The sequence below is a fragment of the Cryptomeria japonica genome, chromosome 8, assembly GCF_030272615.1.
Source record: "Cryptomeria japonica chromosome 8, Sugi_1.0, whole genome shotgun sequence".
Classification (NCBI taxonomy): Eukaryota; Viridiplantae; Streptophyta; class Pinopsida; order Cupressales; family Cupressaceae; genus Cryptomeria; species Cryptomeria japonica.
In genome coordinates this window covers 370,635,796-370,660,552 of record NC_081412.1, presented here as the reverse complement: position 1 = coordinate 370,660,552, position 24,757 = coordinate 370,635,796, and the positions used below count along the sequence as shown (strand labels likewise).

General features: G+C 34.9%; 1 protein-coding gene across 3 annotated transcripts in view; it reads left to right on the top strand.

Annotated features, from left to right (window-relative positions):
• The first annotated feature begins 7,694 nt into the window (after positions 1-7,694).
• Positions 7,695-24,757, top strand: part of LOC131066321 (nuclear envelope-associated protein 2) — a 35,043-nt gene continuing 17,980 nt past the window's right edge. The window contains exons 1-5 of one of the 3 annotated variants that reach the window (XM_058001057.2): positions 7,712-8,586; positions 8,755-9,178; positions 9,261-9,368; positions 15,408-15,869; positions 16,024-16,125. In XM_058001057.2, the coding sequence (XP_057857040.1) occupies positions 9,014-9,178; positions 9,261-9,368; positions 15,408-15,869; positions 16,024-16,125 (837 nt within the window). In that variant the 5' untranslated portion in view covers positions 7,712-8,586; positions 8,755-9,013. Of the gene's footprint in view, positions 9,179-9,260; positions 9,369-15,407; positions 15,870-16,023; positions 16,126-24,757 lie in introns of all 3 variants that reach the window. The other 2 variants (XM_058001058.2, XM_059209771.1) reach the window with 2 other exon arrangements.

The following is a 24,757-nucleotide window of genomic DNA, read 5'->3' as shown; positions in this document are numbered from 1 at the left end:
CTGGGGCCAATTTAAGGTCCCTGATTGGGGAGGACTAGGAGGATAACGCCCTAATACTAGGATTAGAGTGCTCGACGCCTTAGTCCCCCTCAATGGAACCCAATTTTTAGGGGGAGGGTGTGACATATCACCCCGACGAGAAATGAAATTGGTGGCTCTAATCGGTAAATTGACCTAGGATCTCATATATAAAGGCATTTGATCAACTTAATTTCATCCAAGCATCATAAGTATTCAACCTAAAGCATTCAAGCATTGAAGTGTTCATTATCAAGTATTTCCAGAGATCTTCAAGGTTGCATATTCCTCATTCAACCATTGTGGAGCAAATTACATCATTCATAGGCAAGCATGTGTGTGTGATTAGGGTTTTGTAATGTTCATGTCCTTTCATAGTGTTAGCAACAACCAAGAAGGAAAACTAAGAGGGTGGGGTGAATCAGTTTTCATTGGATTAATCAAATTAAGCACAATCTCAGATCTAAACAACTGCATCAAGAATAAAGATAAACATAAAAGCACCAACACACATGGCACCAAGATTTTGACGTGGAAATCATGGTTAAGAGAAAAAACCACGGTGGGAACCTACCCACAATAAGATGATACTCTGCAGTAGTATGTGTAAATATTACAATGGGGAATGCACATGCATTCAGACACACTGCTCAAATTAAGATGACCTAGAAGGCTACAACCCTCGGGGAAGGCTCACTACCTTACAATAAGATTCAGATTACAATCCAGATTATATGAACTATAAATATAACATCTCCTTATGTCTGATGACAATTCCGGTTAAGCACATTTGTTTGTCTTGCAACAATCTTTGCTCAATACACCACATCGAAGGATAAATTTGCTTATGCACCACATACACCACTCTTTGATAACGCAGACACAACACTGATACCCAAATTACATGACTATACCACCTATATATACAATTCATCAACCTTGACTACCAGGTCGGCCAAAACCCTCAACTCTCAATTACAAAATTACATCACATGATACATATGTGAACTACTGAACCAATATAATGATATACATAACATATCATGGACCTAAATCAAATCTCCAAACACGCATCACCACCATAAATCTCGCCAAGATCAACTGCAACACGCTACACCACCAAGAATATCGCATAACACGAATAATATCATCGGATCAAAAAAATCACCAAGAATGCACACAAGAATCAATGCGGACCACCAAGACAAATAGGACATAATCAAGAAACACCAACAAGAACATTAGAACCATCCATAATAGCTGCACCAACACCACTTATGCAAATCTTCATCGATCAACACACTAACTCACAGGAACACTCAATAGCATCAATTCGGACTAGAAAGATGACTTGTGGAGCACCAAATCATGAACCATTTGAACTTAGGATACACATGAACATCAAAAACATTATCCCAAATCTGCAACCAAAGATACGATCATGCCGGAGCTCACCGGATCAAACACCAAACTTTGCTAGAAAGACTGAACTATAAACCTGATCAAATAATATGATGAAGCAATCTTTTGGATCATAGAAACCAATAAGGAATAAAGTATTCCAACATCCCAAACAGATAAACCATCCATATCAGCTCAATGCAATCACCTAAACACCAAACAACTCACAACAACACATGAATATGTTGACATCAATGACAACAATGTATCCTAGCAACAACAATATCCAACACATACAACATATGTGATTACATTCAAGAAGCAAAGCATCATTTTCAGTCATTGTAGATATGGAGTGTTCATTAAATTCATTTATTTATCATTCAAGAAGCAAAGCATCATTATTAGTCATTATCATTCAATCATTGAAGTGTTCATTATCAAGCATTTCTAGAGATCTTCAAGGTTGCATATGCCTCATTCAACCATTATGGAGCAAATTACATCATTCATATGCAATCATGTGTGTGTGATTAGGGTTTTTTCATGTTCATGCCATTTCATACAACATATGTGATTACATTCAAGAAGCAAAGCATCATTATCTTTCCATTATTTATTTCAGTATTTGCAATATTTCATTCAAGGTTAATTCCTAAACCGGGGTTTAACTTAGGCAAACTCCTATTCCCAACTTATTTCCCTTCTTTAGTGTGTGCAACAATAGGTACATAGATGCAATCTTCAGAATAAGCTTTATTTACAATGACAAATCAATCCCCCATCAGAGTGTGAAAAGTGTGGAGGACCAAAGTGATTACCATATTGATCTCGGCGAATCAGAAGCTCCTTGTGGGAACATGTCTGAATCCTCTTACAATCCTCAGATCCAGGTTCGTGGCTTGATCTAACGACTGTAGCTCATTGTTCACACATTTTTACTTCAATTCCAACACATTTACCCTAATTTTAGTATCTTCAACAAATCAATTAAACTCAAGGGAAAGAAGAGGCATATTCAATACCCCTAGAACCTAATCAACATTTGGACCTCTTAGGTTTAGATCTATCAAATTCCTATCTTTCTCCAATGTAATGGTCCCTAAGCAAAATTAGTGGTTTTTATCCTTCTTGCGGTGGAAGCCCTAACTTTTCCAGCTTTACACAAACCAATCTAACATCCCCATGACAATGATGGAGGTGGGTGATTATTGTTGTTGTTGACCTCTTGATCAACCATCACTTATTGTATTTTTTCTTCTAAAGTTGAAAATATTGAAGAATCTTCTTTTGGATGAGAATGAATTAGACTTGATTTCCTTCATGAATGAGTGTAGACTTTCGTATAATTATTCATTAGTTTTCATTCCTTAATGGAATCACTAAAATATGTTAGCATGATAATTAACACCTTTTAGCTCAATAAAAAACCAAATAGACATGCACTAGAACCTTTCTTCAAATTAAAATGTAGATATATCATGTTGCATAGATTCCATCACTCTCATCGATTTTAGATTGCTAGACATCCTCATGCAAAGTAAGGAATTATTCATGTTAGGAAGAATTTTGGGTAAGCCTAAAGTATTTTTGGTTCGGTGGAAAAGCACTTCGATGATATTCTCACCCATGACGTACTCGAGGGAGATTGAATGTCGCGAGTATTTGTCAAGGTTGTCTTCAATTTTGAATTCTATGTGCTCTTGTATTTGACCTTGTGCTATCATGTAAAGGAAATAATTTCCTTATGATTTACCTATTCTTTGGGCTTGTATATTTAGACTCTTTGTTGCAAAAATCTCACTCCCCCTCTCTCCTAATTTCTCCTCTATCTCTCCCCCTCTCTCTTCCTCCTCCTCTCCTTATCCTATTCTCTCTCTCTCTCTCTCTCTCTCTCTCTCTCTCTCTCTCTCTCTCTCTCTCTCTCTCTCTCTCTCTCTCTCTCTCTCTCTCTCTCTCTCTCTCTCTCTCTCTATAACCAATATGTATTCTATAACCAATATGTATTTGAGAAATTGGTTTAATTTATGCTTAAATATGTGTTTGATTAAGTGTATTTATGTAATAAATATATTTTTAATATTATGGAGGTCTTTACATTATAGTGTTTTCCTATAAACATGAATTCAATCGAGCATTATTTGACATACTTTTGGCTCTGTTGATTAATGTCTTGATCATCCTTTTTGTAGTTCATTTTGTTGTGACATACATGGATCTATTTTCTACCTTACAATATGAATATTTTTGTAAAATTCTCAAGTTTTCTAGAATGACATTCCACTCCATTATTTGACCTTAACACTTTTATTTTTTGATCTATTTTATTTTCAACAAGAAATTTAAAATCCTTAAACTTAATAAAAACTTTAGATTCATGTCTTATAAAACAAATATGTATAATGTGAGTAGTTACTAATAAATAAATCAAAATGGCAAGATTTTCCAATATAAGCAACATCAAAAAGCCCAAAGACATTAAACTATGATTTATTTACAACAATCCTTTTTATCTAGTGATACTAGAATTAAACTTTCCTATTTTGTTTACCAAACATATAATGCTCACAAAAAATAAAATCTACAAATCAATTAAAAAAAATATCCACTATATTTTTATTGGCCCCTTTTCATCAATGTGCCCCATCTTGTGGTGCCACAAACATATATGAATATGAGTATTTAGTTTTAGATACATAGAATAATAATGCACAAATGCATCAATCTTAAACAAAGCCTCAAATTGAGACCTTTTAGCTATCACAAAATTTCCTCTTGCCAACTTATAACCACTCCTATCACATTTGATAGGAACTCTAAATTTTTAGAAAATAAAAGTAAAACCTGTGCTAATCTTGGAATGTCTAACATACTTTTGAGATATCTAACTCTCCCAAGATCACTAAACACAAGTTTGACCTTCTCATTGACAAGTTATTGTCACCAATAATACTTCACCACCATCATACAATTTGCATGAAGAGAATTTCTCCTTATGAAGAGTCGTATGATAAAAGACACTTGAATCTACAAGCTGCAAGTTGTTGCTAGCAATGTTAATGCAAATAATTAAAGCATCATTTTCATCATCAAATGATTATTTTTAGAGGAATCTTCACAAGGCTTATTATTATTTCTACATTTTTTGTTTACATGTTCTTGTTTACCATATTTATAATATTTTACTCGATTCTTATTGTAGATTTTAGACCATTCTTTTAAATTAGGCCTCTCCTTATCCCCTTTCTCTTACCATATTTTTTGTCGGGTCTCTAAGTCTATACATGGAGTGCATCCTTTAAGCCCTAATTCATAAATATTCATCATTTCTCATTGAACAAAGTAGCAACAAGACCATCCATCTAAATATTTGTAATACCAATCCTAATTAAAACTATTATATTCTCATAGGCTCTAAGTAAATAACATAACAATAAAATAAGTCTATCCTCCTCATCTAACTTAATATCAACATTTCCACATGACTCAAAACAAGATTAAATGCATTTGAATGCTTGACTATAGTCTCCTTCCTTTATGTCTAAAGAATAAAATTTTATTTAAAAATAAAGATTATTTACCAAGGCTAATTTTTTGATAAATCTCAAAAATCATTCTATATAGGTTGTGCAATAATTTCTTTAAAAAAATTTACAACGATTAAATTGGAGAGACATAGACATATTTTCCCTCAAGTTTTTTTTGTCCATATTAATCTAATTTTCATTAAGCAAATCCACATTATTACCCTCATGTTTCATAGCTATCCATTGATCTCTCTCCTCCAATATATCCTCCCTTTTTAATTTCCACAATTCATATTTGGAACCATTAAACTTTTCAATCTCCAACCATGATATGCTTGCCATGGCTTCTCAAACTACATTGATATCTACAATACTACCAAAATAGTACTCCCATTACTACCACAAAAGTCCAACAACATTGGAAGAACAACCTAGATGAAGTTATGATACTCAATGTTTAAAATATAAGGTAAATAACATAATGGAAATAACAAATAATATAGAGTTTACTTTGATTATAATGTGATTATGCTAATACAATTATGTCAATAAAAAGAGAAGTAATATAAAAAACCAACAAACTTAAAAAATAAAAAACCATTACACTAGATATATATAGAGAAATGCTTGGGAAAAAAATCCACCCTAAAGAGATGCAAGCTTATAGTATTCTCAAAACATGAAGTACAATAATACAATCCACTTATTATCCCTTTAACAGTGGATCAAGTAGCTACAAATAACTGTGTAGTCCACAATCTTATGCCTCTAAAATATAAGAAAATTAAAAACAAGAAACCATCAAGTGGTATCAAAAATCACAAGTCAAAACCATGAGCCATGGTAAAAAATCCAATGCCCCTATGATCATGGTCAAATATCTTGGAATAGTATATAACCCCTCTCACTTCTCTTATACACTTATTATGTGTTATAAATGCCATATATTTGGTCACAATTGACCAAGATCCCAATCCTAATCACTCCATAAGGGCATTGATTACCTTGTCATGACACCAATTATGAAATATGTTCTTACAATGTAGATACCTAAAATTCACCACATCTAAAATAATTAATTATTTCCTTCCTCAATTCACTCCATTGATTATTAAAATTAAATAAATTAAATCTATTTTCATCTCATTATTAAATTAAATCAACACATTTTCACCAGCCTAAAATAAATAAATAAAATTTAAATACAGTCATCACTCCAAATTCAAAGAAATAGGCCCATATTATCAATCCAATACTTAACTTAAATTGAATTAGAAAAGGCCCCTCTTATATAATCTAATGTTCTAAGAGTGTCTCATTTAATCTTTACTATCCGTCCATTATTTAATCTCAACCATTCACATCCCCACTCAAGCTCATATAAATTAACCCTTCAATCCTTCACTCTTCATCATCAAACATAACATACACATACATAAGACATTCATGCAAGTAAAAAATATACCTATAAGTACATGCTATTATGATATTAAAGAATCTAATAGCAACTACATCGCTCATATTCATGGTCAAATCTACTCAACAAAGGCGATCACTTGCTTTGGTAATTAAAGACAATAATTATAATTTTTTGATCTTTTTTATAAATGCTCTATCTAAAGGTATTTTGCTTGATTTAGAATGATGGTTTAATAGAACTTTAATATCTTGCATTATGTTCTAGATCTAGAATTGTATACTTACAATATCAATTGATTCTTTGATAACTTTCTTATAAAATATCTTTTTATACAATATCCCAAGTATCATAGAGAATAAATGAATAATAAATAAATCCCCTCCTTCACATGGACATCTAATTTAGTCTCATTCCATTACGATTGGAGACTAGAAATTATTTATTGTCTACACAATTAACTTACAATTACAAAAACTTAAGACTTGTATGGTGGTTGACACACCTAGTCCTTATTCCTTTTCTATCAATGAGTTCTTGTAGTTTTCGACCATCTTGGACTAATTTAGACCTAGTGACAAGTCAAATCCCTAGCCACACTCTTTTAATGAATTTTGAACAAAAATTACAGATATGTCAAGCAATCCTGTAATATGTTTGATCTTTCATTTGCAAATATCTAATGCTAAGTGCTCTTGCAATGCTCTAATAAAGATGATGAAGAATAAAGAAATGACAATTTGAAATATTTTGTGTGGAAGGATAATAATTAATTAAAAAATGACAGCTCACCTATTCAAAATCTGATTTTAAAAATGTGAAAATTGATTTCATATTGAAAAACTAAAATATGAACCAAAATAATTGAAAGTCAAACCTACATTCATGGAATGTGAAAAATTGATTGGTAGAAGTTAAAATTTATTGTCTATTTATTTTATTAAACTGCACCAACAATAATTACTACATTAAAAAACCAAATTAAAATATGAAAACTGAAAAGTATATAATATTCACCTTTACGTTATTAACAAAAAAAATAAATAAAAAAAATCTGCTTTAAAGATCATAAAACTATATAAAACTGATTTGAACTATACAATATCAATAAAAAAAAATCTGGTTTAAAGATGATAATATTTTTTTTTAAGATTGATTTTGACTGACTCAATACGTGGTGGAAATTGATGCAAATCTTAACAGTGTAATAACAAATAAGAATACGGCACTTAATTCTATGAGTGAGTGAGTGAGAGTGAGACAAAGGAGGAGGATGATGAGGGTCCCATCAAGCGAATCCTGGGTCTTCAGATCTGCCCGATTCATCTCCGCAGAGGACACGCTTTTCAGTGAAAAACAAATATTTTGTTCCCGCCCGACTCGTGAGTCGCTGCTAATTTTCCGTGACCCAGTTTCGTTAGTTACGAAATTAATGGCGGGCAAAGGCAAGGTTGAGTGTGGCAGCGAAAATGATACCTTGTTTTAAATACCCAAATTTTCAAGAAGCCTGTGTTGTCGTCATCTGGGGAAGAGCATCTCGTACTCAGCCACGACACGCGGGGAAATGTTGGAGGCTGTTTCTGGGAAATCGTTTTCAGTAATAGTTTATAAGATTAAATAATAATAAAGTCGCAGTTTGGCTCGGCTCGGCAACTGTAATCCCTCTGCAAATTGTAATGATTTGTATTATTTTTGGCTTCCGAGCCTCGATTTTCAAACTTGGGCGGGCTTGGTTTCGCTCTGTGCAAGCTGACCCCCAAACAGAGCGAGTTTTGGGCGCATAATTTAATATATTGACCATAATTTTCGCTTCAAGTTGTCTGCAGAAGGCTATTTTAAGTTTTGACGATTTCAGATTGGCAGCAATTTTTAATCCGAGGTTTCTCAAGATTCGGGTAGAAGTTCTCGCAATTTATCTTTGCGTTTCTCGTACGATTCTGGTTTTGCGGATGGATACAGAAGGGAGGGTGCATGGTATTTGCATGTCACATAGAAATATGGTAAACCTGTAGAAATATATGTACAGTGGGATTATAGCTAATGGATCTCCCTTATAGTGAAAAGGCGCAGGTTTATGATATGACACCATACGAAACTATCTGGGTATTGCAATCCTTGAGCAAGAGGGTTGAGCTTCAAAGTTTTGATGGGATTTTAAGACAATCAGCGCGTTTGCTAAGTTGTTTAATTGCTCTTCGAAATTTATAAAATTGCTTATACAAGGTGGGCTTTTCTCAGTTAATCATTTAATTTTAAATTATTAATTGAAATCTCAAAGTTTTTCGGGATTTTAGAGAGTCTCGAGGCCAGAAACAGTCATGTCAATGTCATTTCGAGACGAGAAAATTTGCATTTAGTGAGACTTTTCCGTGCCCTGTTTCTGAATGCTAGGACGTTTTTCTCATCGCCTGCTACTGCATTTTTAGAGGACTTCTGGGTAAAGTAAGAGGAATATCTGAACGCATTTATGACAAAGGCTTTAAATGTAGCGTGGGATGGGTGGCTGAGTTAATAAGGACGGTAAGCTTGAAAAGGACTGCTTCAATGTTCCTGATCTAGCTCGAATATTTAATCAAACATTTCGTTGTAAAAGCCCTCTCGTGAAGGAAGCAGAGCTTTGTCCGAGGTCATATTTTTTTAGGAGAGGGAGATGGAGATAGAGGGAAATCATGTCCTTTCGGATCTGCAAGAGAAAAGGCAAAATTTTAAAAGAATGGCGCAAGAAGTGGGTTCGATGGCTTCTGAATTAAGAGATGCTCGTAGTCGTTTGACCGCTCAGCAGGCGTCATTTGCCCGAGAAACTGCTATTCGGAAGGTACGATTAACATTACAGTAATATAAACTGTTTGATGATAGTTTTCCAGAATTATACAAGCGTGAAATTGAATTGGTGGTAGGCTGCTGAAGCGAGAGCGAGGAGCATGGAGGACGAGCTGCAGCAATTGCATAAGAGCTTGGAGGAAAAGAATTGTCAATCGCAGTCTTCGGCTTTAGTTGCTGAGCAGGTAAAAATGCCCGCCAGCCCAAGGGAGAATTTTTCTCTGGCCTGGTATGGTAGGATAGTGTATATTGCAGTCTTAAAATTTCTATGCACCCTCCTTTACCCGCTTCCGAAGTACACAATTCAATTTAAATACACAGTAACCAAGCACCTGTTCATCTATTCAATCCAAGTAATGTTCTGGGGGTAAATACATTCACCAGTAAGAGAATAAGGGGTTCACACTGATCTTTCTCAATTATAATCAAGTATCATTGACCCCTGTATCACTTACTCCTCCTTCCATCGTTCTTTCCATCGTTCTATACCCACGAATCTACGATTAGTATATATTTTTGGAGTTTGCTTTGTAATTTTTTCTGTATCTAAGGTTGCGCTTGTTTTTGGCTTCTTGGGATGCAGACGTCTTGCTTTGGATAGGCTGAGTCAATACTTGCCCCATATTTTTTTGATGAAACTGTGTGAGCAATTTCTCTTCATCAATATTTTCACCAGAATGATAAACAAGAAAAGGGTTTTCACCATCTCCAACTTAATGAAAGTATAACTTACACAAATTAAGTGTTTTATTTAATCATCTGGGATCAGTAAAATTGAATTAAGTTACATGTTGGCTTAAATCATAAGGTCAGTCAGGTTTCTATGTCACGTTACTATTTTTCTATTTTGGAAGCAATTCGAGTCTCAAGTTGCTTTTAACAATATAAGCTGCGAATAATGGAGCAAGAGGTTTTCTGTTTACTAACAAAACGTTTATAACCAGGTTACAGATACATTGATTGAAAACTGAAAAATATCAGGTACATGAGCTTTCAGAAATAATATGGGTATATCGATTATATTTCATTTCTTTTAAGTTTTTAAAATGCAAGCTTTCCTACCAGCGAGTGAAGCTCTACCATAACCAAATGGAATCAGGATTTTTTTTTCTCTCTCTTTATGTGGCTAAGGTCTCATTGAAGGGCTTCCTAAAACAATTCTTTAGCTTTCAGAAATAATATGGGTATATCGATTATATTTCATTTCTTTTAAGTTTTTAAAATGCAAGCTTTCCTACCAGCGAGTGAAGCTCTACCATAACCAAATGGAATCAGGATTTTTTTTTCTCTCTCTTTATGTGGCTAAGGTCTCATTGAAGGGCTTCCTAAAACAATTCTTTAAGTGCTGTTTAGATTTTTTAGGAGTATTTTAAAGCTGTTTGTACCCTGAATTTGGTATTGTAGATCAGTTTAAAAGTTTTAAATTTCGAAATTTAGGTAAGCTGGTGGTCTCACAAAGAATGCTGTGAATAAAAAATTAATAAATAAACATAATTTTCTTTCTACTTTATTTCTGACAAGAATCTAAAATGTTAGTTAATCGACAAGTGGCAGAAAAAATCTTAAGCTGGTAGTGTAATTTCTAGTCCCATCTCAATATGCAATCCTAAAAAGTAAGGGCTACTTCATGAAAATAGATACCAAAGCTTCCTAATGAAATCTAACCCTAATCATTTCTGACACCTAATGGTTTATGCAAACACTACCCTTGTTAAAGACTTGTGTGCGAGAAACTTTTTGCAATAGCACTATGTGGATTGCTTCAAAATTGATGCATATGATGGTTTGTTATTTTTGGCATTTATTACAGGTATTCATCAGAATGAAATAACAAGAAAGAGTAATAAATCATAAAACGTGATCTAATATGTTGATAAAGAAAAATATATTCATGATGTAATTTTTTTTTGAAAATTTTGTGTCTTTAATTTTGCACTTACTGTACAGATGTCTATTCTTTCTGGAATTGTAGGATATGCCCCTCACCTGCACTGTTATGATGTGTATTTTCATATAGAGATAAATACAAAACAGCTTGCATGCTTCTCGGGTACTGTATCTGGATGTATTTGCATTTGAGCCCGTATTGGTTCCGTCTTGTTACTCTACTAGCAATTCCAGAGCCATCACTGGTTAAAGGTTTTAAAAAAAAAACATTTAAAACTGCAAAAATATGAGACATTAAAACACTTGTTTAAAAGATAAAACACTAAATTAAAAAAAAAAAAGAAAGATAAAACACTAAATGTAATTGCAATCACAAAAAAATTAACTAATTTAAAAAATGAAATGTTTCAAAATGAAACGTGAAAACAGCAAATCCCTCAGAACAGACCTACTAGTGATTGAAGGGTGCACTGTATCCAGGTAAGGTCTTTGGTTTCAATCATTAGCGCTGTATCCAGTTTGGGGTTAAAGAGATATTTAAAAACTACCAAATTGTTCAAATTAAATGTAATTTCTTTATTTTTTATTTGGCTAAATGCCATCGTGGTTTGGGATCCTAGACACGAAAAAGTTGTCGAGAATCCATAAATCAGGCAATATTATACTGCCACACTAAATACATGCAAAAAGCATGAATACAAATTAATTAATCCATTATAAGACCCATACATAAACCAAACCCAAGGCAAGTCCTAGAAGTGGCATCGTACTGATAACTGTTGAAAAATGGAGGGACAAGTAGAAAAACTAAACCATAATATTCTCAAGGATAACAGTAAAATATGTAAATATTATTAATAATTATCTGGAGTCGTCTGCAACATATCATTTAAATATTTATTAAGTACTGCATTCCTGTACAATTTCTCCAAACTACTGTTGGGAAAATTCAATCTCAACAACTAACACAGAAATAACTACAAATTTTAATTATTAAATCACTAAAATGACTTTATCTCAAAATATGAACCTTATTTTTCAACACCAACCTCAGTGGCATTCTTCATTAGCCGCCTACCATCAAGAACAAAACTAAGGTTCATCATCCAATCTCTTTCCTAAATCAGACTAGAGTCTGAAATCAAATATCATAGTCTCAGACATCCACTATCCTGATTCAAAATCTTCATGCAAACTACATTTAAAAACCTTAGCCAGAGGAAAATAGCAGGAGCGAAGTGCAAATGGCCCCCACTCTCTAAGGACAGATCTGTCTCTCACAATTATTATCTTATGCATCACACCCTAGTGTGTATCATAATTCAATTATGAACTATCACTTCGCATTTGGCATCGAGCAATGATGAAGTATCATACTATCAAATGTATTTACTTTTATAATTTTGTATATTTCTTTTGTATATATATGTATGTATTTATGAATGGCTACATTGTATGTATGGATGAATGGACACATTTTGTATATTTCTTTTATATATGTGTATATGTATGTATGTATGGACGGACAAATCTGACCCACAAATTTAAAAAACAAAAAAAGTTGATCAAACCCAAACCAAGCAGGCTTTGAACTGCAGATAAACTTTCTTTTCCATGCTTTATTACATTTTGAAAGCTTTCAGATCCTGGCTGATAGACCCCAAAATTTCTGTCTGACCTTTCACGTGAAGATAATTCTTATGTAATTTTTGTTATATCAGAATTGTCAAAAAGACAGCCAGAAGCAGAGACTCTTCAGTTACCTGATACAGTCGATATCAAATTTTAAAATGTTGGGTCTTATTTCTCATATCACATTGCTTAATTTACCATCAAGACGACTTAAGCAACAGGAAGACAAGCTATCTTTCTCCCTCCGCATACTTGCTTTTTAAAGTTTCAACTTCGCCATCCCTCTTCTTAATCCTTAGAAGCGTAGTTACGTGTTCACAAAGAAAGTAGCTAGCTGGAGATAGAAAGAGCAATGAAAGATTTGTAAAATTAGTTTCACATCTCTTTTCATGTTCTCTTTAAACATCTCTTTTCGTTCCTCTTTCTCGCTGTTGACTGAATTGCCTATACTTATCATTATCCCTGCGCGCAGATGCATCCATCACATCTTTCATATAAATTTTAGATCACACAAATTATTTTGGTGTGCATTTGCAAACATAAATAGGCTTTCGAGGTTTTGAAAGGTTTTATTCCTACACTATATCATCCCCATGTACCAACGAAAAGGGAAGATAAAAACGACGACACTTTGACGCATCACAGAATTCTTTTTCATCCCACTCTTAATCTCATTGCAAATCCAGAGGAACGGAAAAGGCAGATGTTAATTACCGCCATTCGTTCCATCTGATTTTAACTCTAATGTATCAAATAGGGTAAGATGCAGAGATATTTAGAGCTGTTTTCTATTGATTATGTCAACTGTTGGGGAGACCATATAATATCTAAAAGATTTCTTTTAGTCGGAAGAACTCAATGGCTTCGCGCGGGTTGGAAAATTACGACAGCTCAACACAAGATCGCACATGTCCAGGACTAATACACTATGCTTCTTGAGCCTAGTTCTTATTTCAGTTTATGCTGGGGGCTAGAAAATAATGCAAATCACATCCTTAAAGTACGAAAAAGATATTTTTTCTACTCTCTAACCCTAGTATTGCTGGCTTATTCGTTCTTCAGTTATATTACCTCCTCATCAGAGTTCGCAATTGAAGGTGGAACTAAGAAATGTGAATTTACGTTATTAAAAAAAAGTAATTTTAGAATTAAATGTTAATAAATAAAATATAAAAACAGAAAGTTTATCAGGCTAGACCTACTGGTTGGTAAGGGTGCTCGGTGGGTTTTAATCTTGGTAAATTCTTGGTGCTGCATCCAGTACTGAGTTGAAAAAAAAAATTTAAAAATTGCAATGAGGTGAAAGATTGAAAAGACTGTATTGAATATATATAAAAATATAATTTTAAATCACAAAAGCCAAAATAGTTTTAGAAAACAAATGTCATTAAATAAAATTGACAAACAGCAAGTCCATTAGAACGTTTGGACTGGTAAGGGGTGCTCAGTTGATTGAGGTCTTGTGTCAATCCATTGCAGGCTAGCTTTGAAGCCCCTGTCGAAGTAAAGTAGGGTGGCTCAGGACGATAACCAAAAATAGGGCTGAGGCCCAGCTTAACATTCTCAGTTGCCAAGCAAAAGATAAAAAGTAATATATCTATATAAATTATAAATATAGACACACCCAAATACACGCTCTGTTGTATGCATTTAATGTATTATATCAATATGTGTGTGGTTTTTTAATTGTTGTATCTAGATGTATCTGCATTCAGGGTCTGTGAAAATTTGCTTTATTAGTATCTGTTACTTTATCCGATAAAGTTTATCTGTATCTAATACTGGCTCTGTTCCCATCCAACATTGGTTCTTTCAAATTCCGAAGTTACTTGTCACTAATTTATTTTCTTTGGTCAATATTTGTATTTCTTTTTATGTGCTCAGAAAAAATAGTTCCAATCAGTACTTGCACCAAAACCTGTCCTTTCATAGTACTTTACCTCTGTCATGTGTTCTCTTTCAAAAAGCAATATATGGACTATTGACAAATGGCATGCAAGACCATTCCGACTAGAGTATGTTGTTAAACATTTCAAAGAATAAAATGTGCTGCAAAATAATTGCACGAAAAAGAAGCATATTCAATGTTTTTGGAATCCAGGGCAATGAATTTGTTTATGTATGGATTAAATATACGTTAAAAAGTGGATTCAGTACGGTCCCACAGATGCTGTTGGGTGAGCACGGAGTATCAGAGGTAAAGAAAGGTAATTATATTGAATGCTGTCAAATGATGCAAAAAACCGAAACAGAAATAGTATAAACTATAAAGTTTGACAGATGTGGGACTTGATAGAATATCTGTTTAAAATATGCCCCATCGGAGCTACCAAAGAATTTGTAATTTTGTATAACCTATTGTGATGACACCTTAAATTCAAGTTTAGAAATATAGTAACAATTACAGTGCTAATTTTTAATCTTACTAACTTGAAGTATGGTTGTCTGGAAGTTGTGCGCTATTTTTTTAAATTTTTTTGATATGTTTTCTTTCTTTGTTCTAATTTTTTTCTCTTTTGATTACCCAAAATTCAAATTTTGATCTCATTTTTACTCTCCAACAAGATTTAGCTTTTGTGCTGTATAAGCAGCAGTTGATTTACTCCAGCATTGTTTTTACAGCTTCCTATCTCTTTGTAAATTGTAACAGAAAAAGTGTTATGGCCTTGGGAAAAAATTCTGACAGGTCTTCTTTGGCTGTTCAGTACCTCAGGGAGTTGGAAGATGCAAGATCAAGACTAGCAGAAACTCAAGCATCGGCAGAAGCTAGTGCAGCATATGCTCATTCAGCAGAATTACAGTGTTCTTCCTTGTTGGATGAGCTTGATAAGAAGAATAAGCTACTGATAGATTACGAGATTCGAGTTACTAGATTGGAACAGAAACTTGATGAGCTTCAGCAGGACCTTTATTCAAGAGAAGCTTCTCAAAAGCATTTGAGAGAGCAGGTTGCAAGGATGGAACATGAGATAAACTCTGCAATTGCCAAAGCTGGTGCCCATAAAGAATGTGAACTTAGGAAACTTTTAGATGAAGTTTCTGCAAAGAATTTTGAGAACCTTAACAAACACCTACATACAAAAGAAGAAGAGATTTCAAGGCTTAAAGAAGAAATCAAGATAATGTCTTCACAGTGGAGAATTAAAACTGAAGATCTTGAAGCACAGGTCATCTTCTTTTCCATCAGGCATAATTCACTGTTGCCTTCCTGTTCTAGGGAGTAGCGAGGCAAGGTCAATGTTAACAAGATTGAAATATTCAGAAAATCTTTTTCGGATTTTCTATTAATGTTTGATATCGTAATTTTTTAATGTTTTACAGTTGGAGAAGCAACGGCGAGCTGATCAAGAGCATAGAAAGAGGGTTCTCAAACTGGAATTCTGTCTGCATGAGGCTCGTGCACAAACTCGGAAATTGCAAAGAGTATGGTTTCAGCTTATTTATAACTGCTTTCATCTTCTTGCCATGATTTTGTTTATTGCCCATGATGTGGTTATGACCAAAATATCTGTAAAAATGGGCCTTTTTCTCTCTTTTAAAATTACCATGGACAGGTTTTAGATGTAGAAGCTTATGGCAATTGAAATCTAGTTGTTCTGATTCCATGGATGTAACTTTTTTTGTTCTTAGGTTATATATTGTTCAAGATCTCTGTGCAGTTGTGAAGAATCTAAACTACAATAATGTGTTTAATGCAACAAACTTTTGAAGACTATTATTATGCCCATTTTCTGCGAAAACCATATGTTTAATATATTGTTAGCTTCTTGTTGAAACGTTTGCACATGTCAAATGAGACAAGGAAAGGCTGTATAGAGATTAAATAGTAATCCATGCTTTGAATTAAATAAAACTTAAATGCGTATGCCTCGCTGAAGATCCTGGTTTGGAATAACTTTCACAAGTAATATGATCCCCAGTTTAAGTAGAGTAAATTTGTTACAATTTCATTCCTTTCTTGTGTTGGAATCTAAATTCTGATCAGTTGTCTGTAAACCTAGAGAATAATATGTCTAGCTCTACTGTAGCTGAATTGCGTGTTTCTATTGTAGGCTTATTTGTGTTTCATATGGATGATTTAAGGCTTAAAATTCCTAGACGTTGTAACTTATATGGATTACACATGGAGCTTTTAATTCATCATACAAGGGGATGACCCTGTATGGATGGTGTAGCACATCGGAGTATTCTATCTAAGATCATTTTCTCGATTATGCATATCTGAGTTTTATTCTCTTAGTTGAGTTTTTTTAACCTTAATAGTAATGTCACCAAAAAAATATGCGTGTGGATGTGGTAGGGTACCAAAATTTAGGAAGCAACGATTCTGCAATGAGCTATAGAGATATCCTACAGAAACACTAACATATCTTTGTGTAACAGCTGAAAATATATTTGGCATTTTTTAGTTAGGAAACACTTTTCACATGCAGATATGCCAGGTTGCATTTAAACTGAAGTTGCTCCCTTCTCTGGTAATAAATCTTATTCACTGTTGACAGCCTATGTCATATAAGCTCTCTGTGCAGTAGAAAGAGACAGATGGAGAATGTGCACTAATTACACCACAGTTAGAGGAACTAACACTAGATGAACAGAAGCATTTAGATGGATGCATTATTTTGTAGACTGAGAGGATGATTCAGTGGTGCAACCGTGCAACATAAAATTGTTGAAGGTTTTAAACTTGGTAATTGTCAAAGAGAATTCCCAAGTCTATAATGAAAGATACAAGGAATGTGTTATCCATTAATTCCAAAACTTTCAATATTATTGGTGACAGATTATTTGTGGTGAATCTTCAAGAAAGATTGATTCAGAATATCTATATAACAGTTCTACAATTATATGGAGACTTGTAGGATTCATCTACCTGTTATTGGTTGCAGCATAAAATAATAAAAATCCGATGATGAAAAGTTGCTGATTCCCAATGGATCAGCAAATTTCACACAAATTCTGGATTTTTGTTGTGTGGTAATTTCTAATTAACAATAAAATTCATCGAGTTTGGAACTTTGGATAATTGTTGCGTACAGGATAAAACTGAAGGAATAACAAATACACCTTATGAATTGTTGGACAACATGGTTTGTTGCACATACTTGTTGCAATAATGTATTGACTATCAAGAACTAGCTTTTTGTTTTTGCATGTTGCTAGTTGTGGGGCCCATAAATGCAAAATGATTTTGACATTGTCTCTTTGTAACATACTAAAATTTAAATGAAGCATTTAAACATACTGTAATTTTTTGAAACGAAAATAGCCGTCAACATGATCAATTACAACTTAGCATATAAAGGGAGAGATTTTTTTGTTTTGTTTTTGAGATAGCAATATCTGAAAGTAATTACATATTGTTGACGTGTATTTTGTACACAATCATACACAGAATAAAATACCCAAAGGTATCTTATCCTCTCTTGAATAAAGTCGCTAACTGCTGAAGATTTCGCAAGAAGGATCAGTTAGGATGACTCCAATGTTCTTTTTAGTAGGGTCTCTACGTGTGGATAAGCACCAGTGGTCGTTGTGATTGTTGTGTCATCAAGGGGCCTTACGTTGCCGAAGATTTTGCTAAACTAAACAAGCTTTTCAAAAAAAATATCAGAAGGATGGGGTTTGCAAGAGGTCTAATCTAGTCTAACCCTAAGAATGACTTGATGTGGACTAGACTTGGTGAGATTCTACCAACTTCAATTTTGCCATAAATTAACAACTCAATTGAAATTGATGCGATCTTCTAAGGTAACAAATGATTTTCAATACATCAAAGATCAAAGACACTACCACGAAGGTACATATCCAAGATACAACAATGATTGAAGGTTTGAGTGATTCCAATATCTCCAGTCGACCACGCAAGGCGTTCCTACAATCAGCAAGAAGCTAGTGGTTTGGAAAGCGAATCCTACCAAAGATCAAGTCCAACACTTTGTCCTTCGAATTAACACACTACTTTGATTGAGAATGGTTCAAGAAAAATGAACAACCATGAAGATAGCCAAGAGAATTGCAACAAAACACCATAACTTCAATATTTTATTGATCTCAAAGCCATCATGTACAACAATTGTTTGAATTCCTTTCTCAAAACTCAATCTTGCTACAAAAGTAAATTGCTTCTAAACTCTAATCTCTAATGCATCAATAATTTCTAACTCTCTCTCCAATTTCTAGCTATAAAATGAAATGAAATGAGGGTATAAATAGCATCCTCAATTACAATGAACGGTCCAGATCGAAAGAAGATCAATGGCCAAGATTATGACACCTAAACCCTAATTAGGGTTTGTTACAACCATTACATAACATTTAATGCTTGACCAATGATAAAATTATATTGCTTGGACACATGTCCTCTCTAGAAATTTCCACCAATGGATAGCTAGGGTAGTGTTGTGACGTTTTCACACATCGCCCCATTGCAAATGGGGACCCATGTTTTTTTGCTCGTTTTGCTCGTTTTCGCTTTGCTTTTTAGGGTTTTGGTTTAGTTTGTTAGTTGTCTGGATTAGGATCAAGCCCTAGGGTTCCTTTTTCGATCTTTTCAGGCCAGAATCCAGTCAGTTTTGAGAGCTTTTTGAGCTTCCTGTTGTAGGATGCAATTTTTGAATGGAATAAATTCGCCTGAATGATCTATTTTCAATTGGAATTTTGAGTGCAGAGTCTGATTTTTTTCTAAGTGTTGGTAATGAAATATGAATTTTTGTCCAACTGAGCAATTTTGACCAAATTTTGACTTTTTTGATTTTTGATCCTGGGCATGGGAAATAATTTGTTTTCGCCTTGTGAAGTGATTAAATGTGAAGTGATTAGATGCTCAAGGAGATGTTTTATCAAATGAATATAACTTGAAGTGCCGCCGTGAAGGAAAGTGACCCAGAATGCCAAAATCGCTCCTGTCCCTCAGTCAGGGACCAGGGCGAAATTCTTTGTAGCTCCCGTCCCTCTCCAAGGGACCAGAGCGAAGTTCTTCACAAGACAAAAATCAGGCAAAGATCAAGTCAAGTTTATGTTTGAAGGCAAGGAAGGAGGTGAAATGAACTCATTGAAGATAAATTGAAGATTACCAAATGCCAACAAAGGACCAAAATGCTTAAGTTCGCTCCTGTCCCTCAGGAAGGGACCAGAGCGATTTTTGTTATAGATGATTTTCTTGCCAAGTTACAACCAATCTCAAGGCATGAATGAATGAAAGGAAGTATGACGAGACAATTGAAGATAGTTTTTGAAGGAAATGAAGTGAAATAAAGCCCACAAGAGCAAAATCGCTCCTGTCCCTCTCCAAGGGACCAGGGCGATATGATGATTATATTGCTATTCTTCCAAGTTCAAGCCACTCCAAGGCGAAGAACAAGGTGGTGAGGACATTTTAAGACATTTCCATCAAGCACAAAGCATCAAGGGTCGTCAACATTGAACGAATTACATCAAGACTTGAAGTTCGCTCCTGTCCCTCAGGAAGGGACCAGAGCGATGTTTATTATATTGGCCGAATCCCTCAAAAATCACGTAAGATCAAGGTTTTGCAAGGTCGTATGAGGTCCAAGGCATGATTAGAAGGTGATATACAAGGACTTCAAACGTCAAAAGATCCTCAAATTGAACACAGAAGCTATATCGCTCTTGTCCCTCTCCAAGGGACCAGGGCGATTTGCTTGGGATTCTTCATTTTCCTTCAAGTTCATGCCAAGCCAAAGTTTTTCGGGATCACACAAGGTATAAGGTGTCTTTTGAAGATGATATGCAAGAGTTTTGAATGTCAAAGTGTTACCAATTTGTGCAAGGAACTCATATCGCTCCTGTCCTTTGGACAAGGACCAAGGCGATTTTTATTAAAAGACTCATGTTCCGTCAAAATCAAGACAATGCAAGGATAGGCAAGGTCAAAGACGTCTTTTAAGAGGCAATGAACGAAGAACCAAGGTTGAAAGGTGATGCATTTGGACTAGAGCTTCAAGATCGCTCCTGTCCCTCTCCAAGGGACAAGGGCGATGATCCTTCCAACGTCTAAACGCCTTGTAGAATTCAAGTGGAACGAAAGGGGAGCGAAAGAATAGCATTGTTTGTCCATCATAACAAAGATTGAAGTTCGAAGTCACAAAGATTAAAGAGAAATTATGAGGATCGCCCCTGTCCCTCTCCAAAGGACCAGGGCGATATTTGCCAAAGCATTCATGTTCCTTCGAAGATCATAACAAAACAAGTTACAAAGGGTCTAAAACGCCATTTGGAAGGCAATGAACGAGGAGTTAGAACCAAAAACGAGGAATTTCAAAATAGAAGATAAGGATCGCTCCTGTCCCTCTCCAAGGGACCAGGGCGATATTCTTCCTAACATCAAATGCGCCTTGTAAAGGTTAGATGAAACAAGCATGGAATGAAGAAACAAGGTTATTATTTGCCTCATGATGGAAATTTGAGATCAAAGATGCAAGATTAAGGAAAAACAATGGAGATCGCTCCTGTCCCTCTCCAAGGGACCAGGGCGATAATGGTCATGAGATGCATTTATTCACACATGCAAGACACTCAAGTTCGAAAGACCCAACAAAAATACCGATTTGAACGTAAGGATAGAGACTTTGGACGTCGAAATTGCAAGAATCATGACAAAATTGATGGATCGCTCCTGTCCCTCTCCAAGGGACCAGGGCGATGAGGTACGTATCTTCCATTTTCAAAATTTGGCGCTCAAACACATTTCTTTAAATTTATTTTAAATGCTAAAATCGATAGATTGAAAATTTAATTAAAAATGGCATTTAAAATTTGCGCTTAATATTTATTAATTATTTTGCCTTTATAAAAATCGAAATTTATTTATTTAAATAATAAAGGCATTTAATTAATTATTTATTAATTAAATAAAATTCAAAAGGAGCGCTTGGTTTGTGAGAGTCGGCCTTGTTATTTATTTAAAAATCGTTTAAATTGCCTTATTAATTACCAAGTCGGCCTATATGGAGATGAGAGGTAAGCGCTATAAAAGGAGGGTGAAAATCTTCATTTTCACATTATCATTTTTTTTGCCATTTCACATGCGATTTGGGAGACAAAGGGAGAAGTGCGAAATTGTGTTCAAGTGCGAATTATATTCAAGGTGGTGCGAAGTATTAACCAAGGCATTAACATCAATCCAAGGCGCTACGAACTTGAAGTTTACATTTGAGCGAACTTGGAGATCACGTCAAAGACTTGAAAGGTGGTGAAATTGACAAGAGGAACGTTGCTTTGAAGACCACATCAAGGACATATCAAAGGTGGCGATATTGATAAGAAGGACATTTATTTGAAGATCACATTGAAGACTATTTACACGTCAATTTTGCCTAGGCGAATCCTTTTTATTTTGCATTCTAGAGTTAGCTCTCGATTTGAGGTATGGCGATTTGGTTTTATTGTTTTATTCGTTGATCGTTATAGCTTAAATTTTGAATTTTGAAATTTTGAATTCGGTAGCTTAATCGTCATTTAGGAAATGATAATTCATGGACTTATCATTAAGTTTCCTAAAATTTGCTCTCTAATCTATTATGTTATATATTGCAAAATCATGTTACTAATTTTGAAATGTTGTGTAGGCATCAAATGGAGATCTCTTCAAGGAAAATCAAGCCAGATCAAGGACGGTCTTCGCCAGGACGGTCTTCGCCAGGACAGGGGCGACCTCTTTCAATCCAGCGTTCCAAGGCGAGGTACATCATCATCTTGCAAATCAAGGACAAAAGGAGTTAGGACAAGAGTTAATTAAAGATAGCCTCTCAACGACATCAAATTGAATATCTAGCAAGCTACAAGTGTCAGATGAGGTGGCATCCTAGTCATCACTCCTCCAGTCAGTGTGGTCCACCTCAGCATGTCCAGATTCAATGTACTTAACTCATGGAAGGTGGCACAAACTCCGATGTACCTACCCCGGCTATCCATTGGTCGATTTTTCTAGAAGGGACATGTGTCCAAGCAATACAATTTTATCATTGGTCAAGCATTAAATGTTATGTAATGGTTGTAACAAACCCTAATTAGGGTTTTCATTGTTGAATCTTGGCCATTGATCTTGAATTGATCTTGAATTGATCTATGCCATCAAATTGTATTGTGGGCACTATATAAGCCCAGGCATTTCATTTGTAAAGGCTAATTAGCAATTGTTAGAGATAGTATGTAAATAGTTAAGATAGTTAGAGAATAGTTGGAAGTAATTAGAGTAGAATAGGAGGACAAGGCAAGAAATTGTTGCCATTGATTGTAAACAAACTCCATTTTCATTGAAGTAATGGTGAAGTGTGTCGTTTCTTGCAATTTGCATGGTTTCTTGTTGAGTCTTCAATCCTAGATGGTAGATGATTAGATGAATGGAGGAAATGTGATTAATTGATGGTGGAATTCGTATATCCATACTACTAGCAGTTTGTTGATTGCAGACTCGCCTTGTGTAGTCAACTGGAATCGTTCAGCTTAAGCTCAATTTCAATTTGTCGCCTCTTCATTGATATGCATCAACTTGGATGGTGTCTATGCCTGCGGTGATGATTTGAACATCATAAAGCTTCCCTTAGAAGATCGCACTAGCCTTGTGTAGATGTTCCATTGATGTCAAAACAAGACCTAGTTAGAGTTTCATCAAAATCAAATCATTGCTCCTACATTCTTAGTATTAGGATTAGATCTTCTCTTCGCCCCCTTCCTTTTTCATTTTTTAAATCTAAGCTAGTAAGAGCCTGTGTTCCACAAAGCAGATCGGAAGTTCAATGTAAGTCCCCTTGTGATTCCAGCAAATCACATCATACCACAGCGAGCTTATCCACATGTAGAGACCCTACCAAAAGGAACCTTGAAGTCATCCTAACTGATCCTTCATGCGAATCTTCAGCAGTTAGCGACTTTATTCAAGAGAGGATAAGATGCCTTTAGGTATTTTATTCTGTGTATGATCGTGTACAAAATACACGTCAACAGGTAGGTACATCGGAGTTTGTGCCACCTTCTATGAATTAGGTACATTGAACCTGGACATTGTTGAGGTGGACCAATCCGACTGGAGGAGTGATGACTAGGATGCCACCTCGTCTGACACTTGTAGCTTGGTAGATATTCAATTTGATGTCGTGGAGAAGCTATCTTTAATTAACTCTTGTTCTAACTCCTTCTGTCCTTGATTTGCAGGATGATCGATGTACTTCGCCTTGGAATGCTGGATTGGAAAAGGTCGCCCTCATCTTGATGATGCTGGATCGAAGAAGGTCGTCCTTGTCAATGCTAGCCTGGAGGAGGTTGCCCTTATCTTTGCTTAATCGTCCTTGATGAGACCGTCCTTGATCTGGCTTGATTTTCCTTGAGAAGAGTTTTTCGACTTGTAGATCTTTCGAGCCTGGGAGTCGCCATTGTAACACCTACACAACATTTCACAATAAGTAATAGATTTTGCAATGTATAACTATATATTAGAGATTGAATTTAGGAAACTTCATGATAAGTCTTTGAGTTATCATTTCCTAAATACGATCGAGCTATTGGAATTCAAAATTTCAAAATTCAAAACTTGAAGCAATGACGATCAAAATTATTCAAAATTCAAGGGATCCTCGCCATACCTCACTTGAGAGTTTAACTCTAAAATGCAAAACAAGAAATTCGCCTAGGCAACAATCGAAATTTGGTGACTTCAATGTGATGTCTCTCAAGCTAGCAACTTTGCCACCTTTGGAATGCCTTTGACGTAGTCTTTGGCAAGTTCGCCTCACTTGAAACTAAGCTCGCACTCCCCTTTGAAGATGATGTTTGCACCTTCCTTTAATGAAATTCGCACTTCTTGTTTATGAAATTCGCTCCTTGTAAATACAAATCGCACACCTCTTTGTCTTCTCCAAATCGCAAATGAATGAAGGTGAAATGATGATTTGAAAATGAAATTATCACCTTCCCTTTATAGGCGCTTACCCTTACAACTACCTCAAGGCCGACTTGGTAAAAACAAAGATAATTAAAAGCAATTTTTAATAAAAACCAATGGCCGACTTTGTAAATATTTAAATCCAAGCGCTCC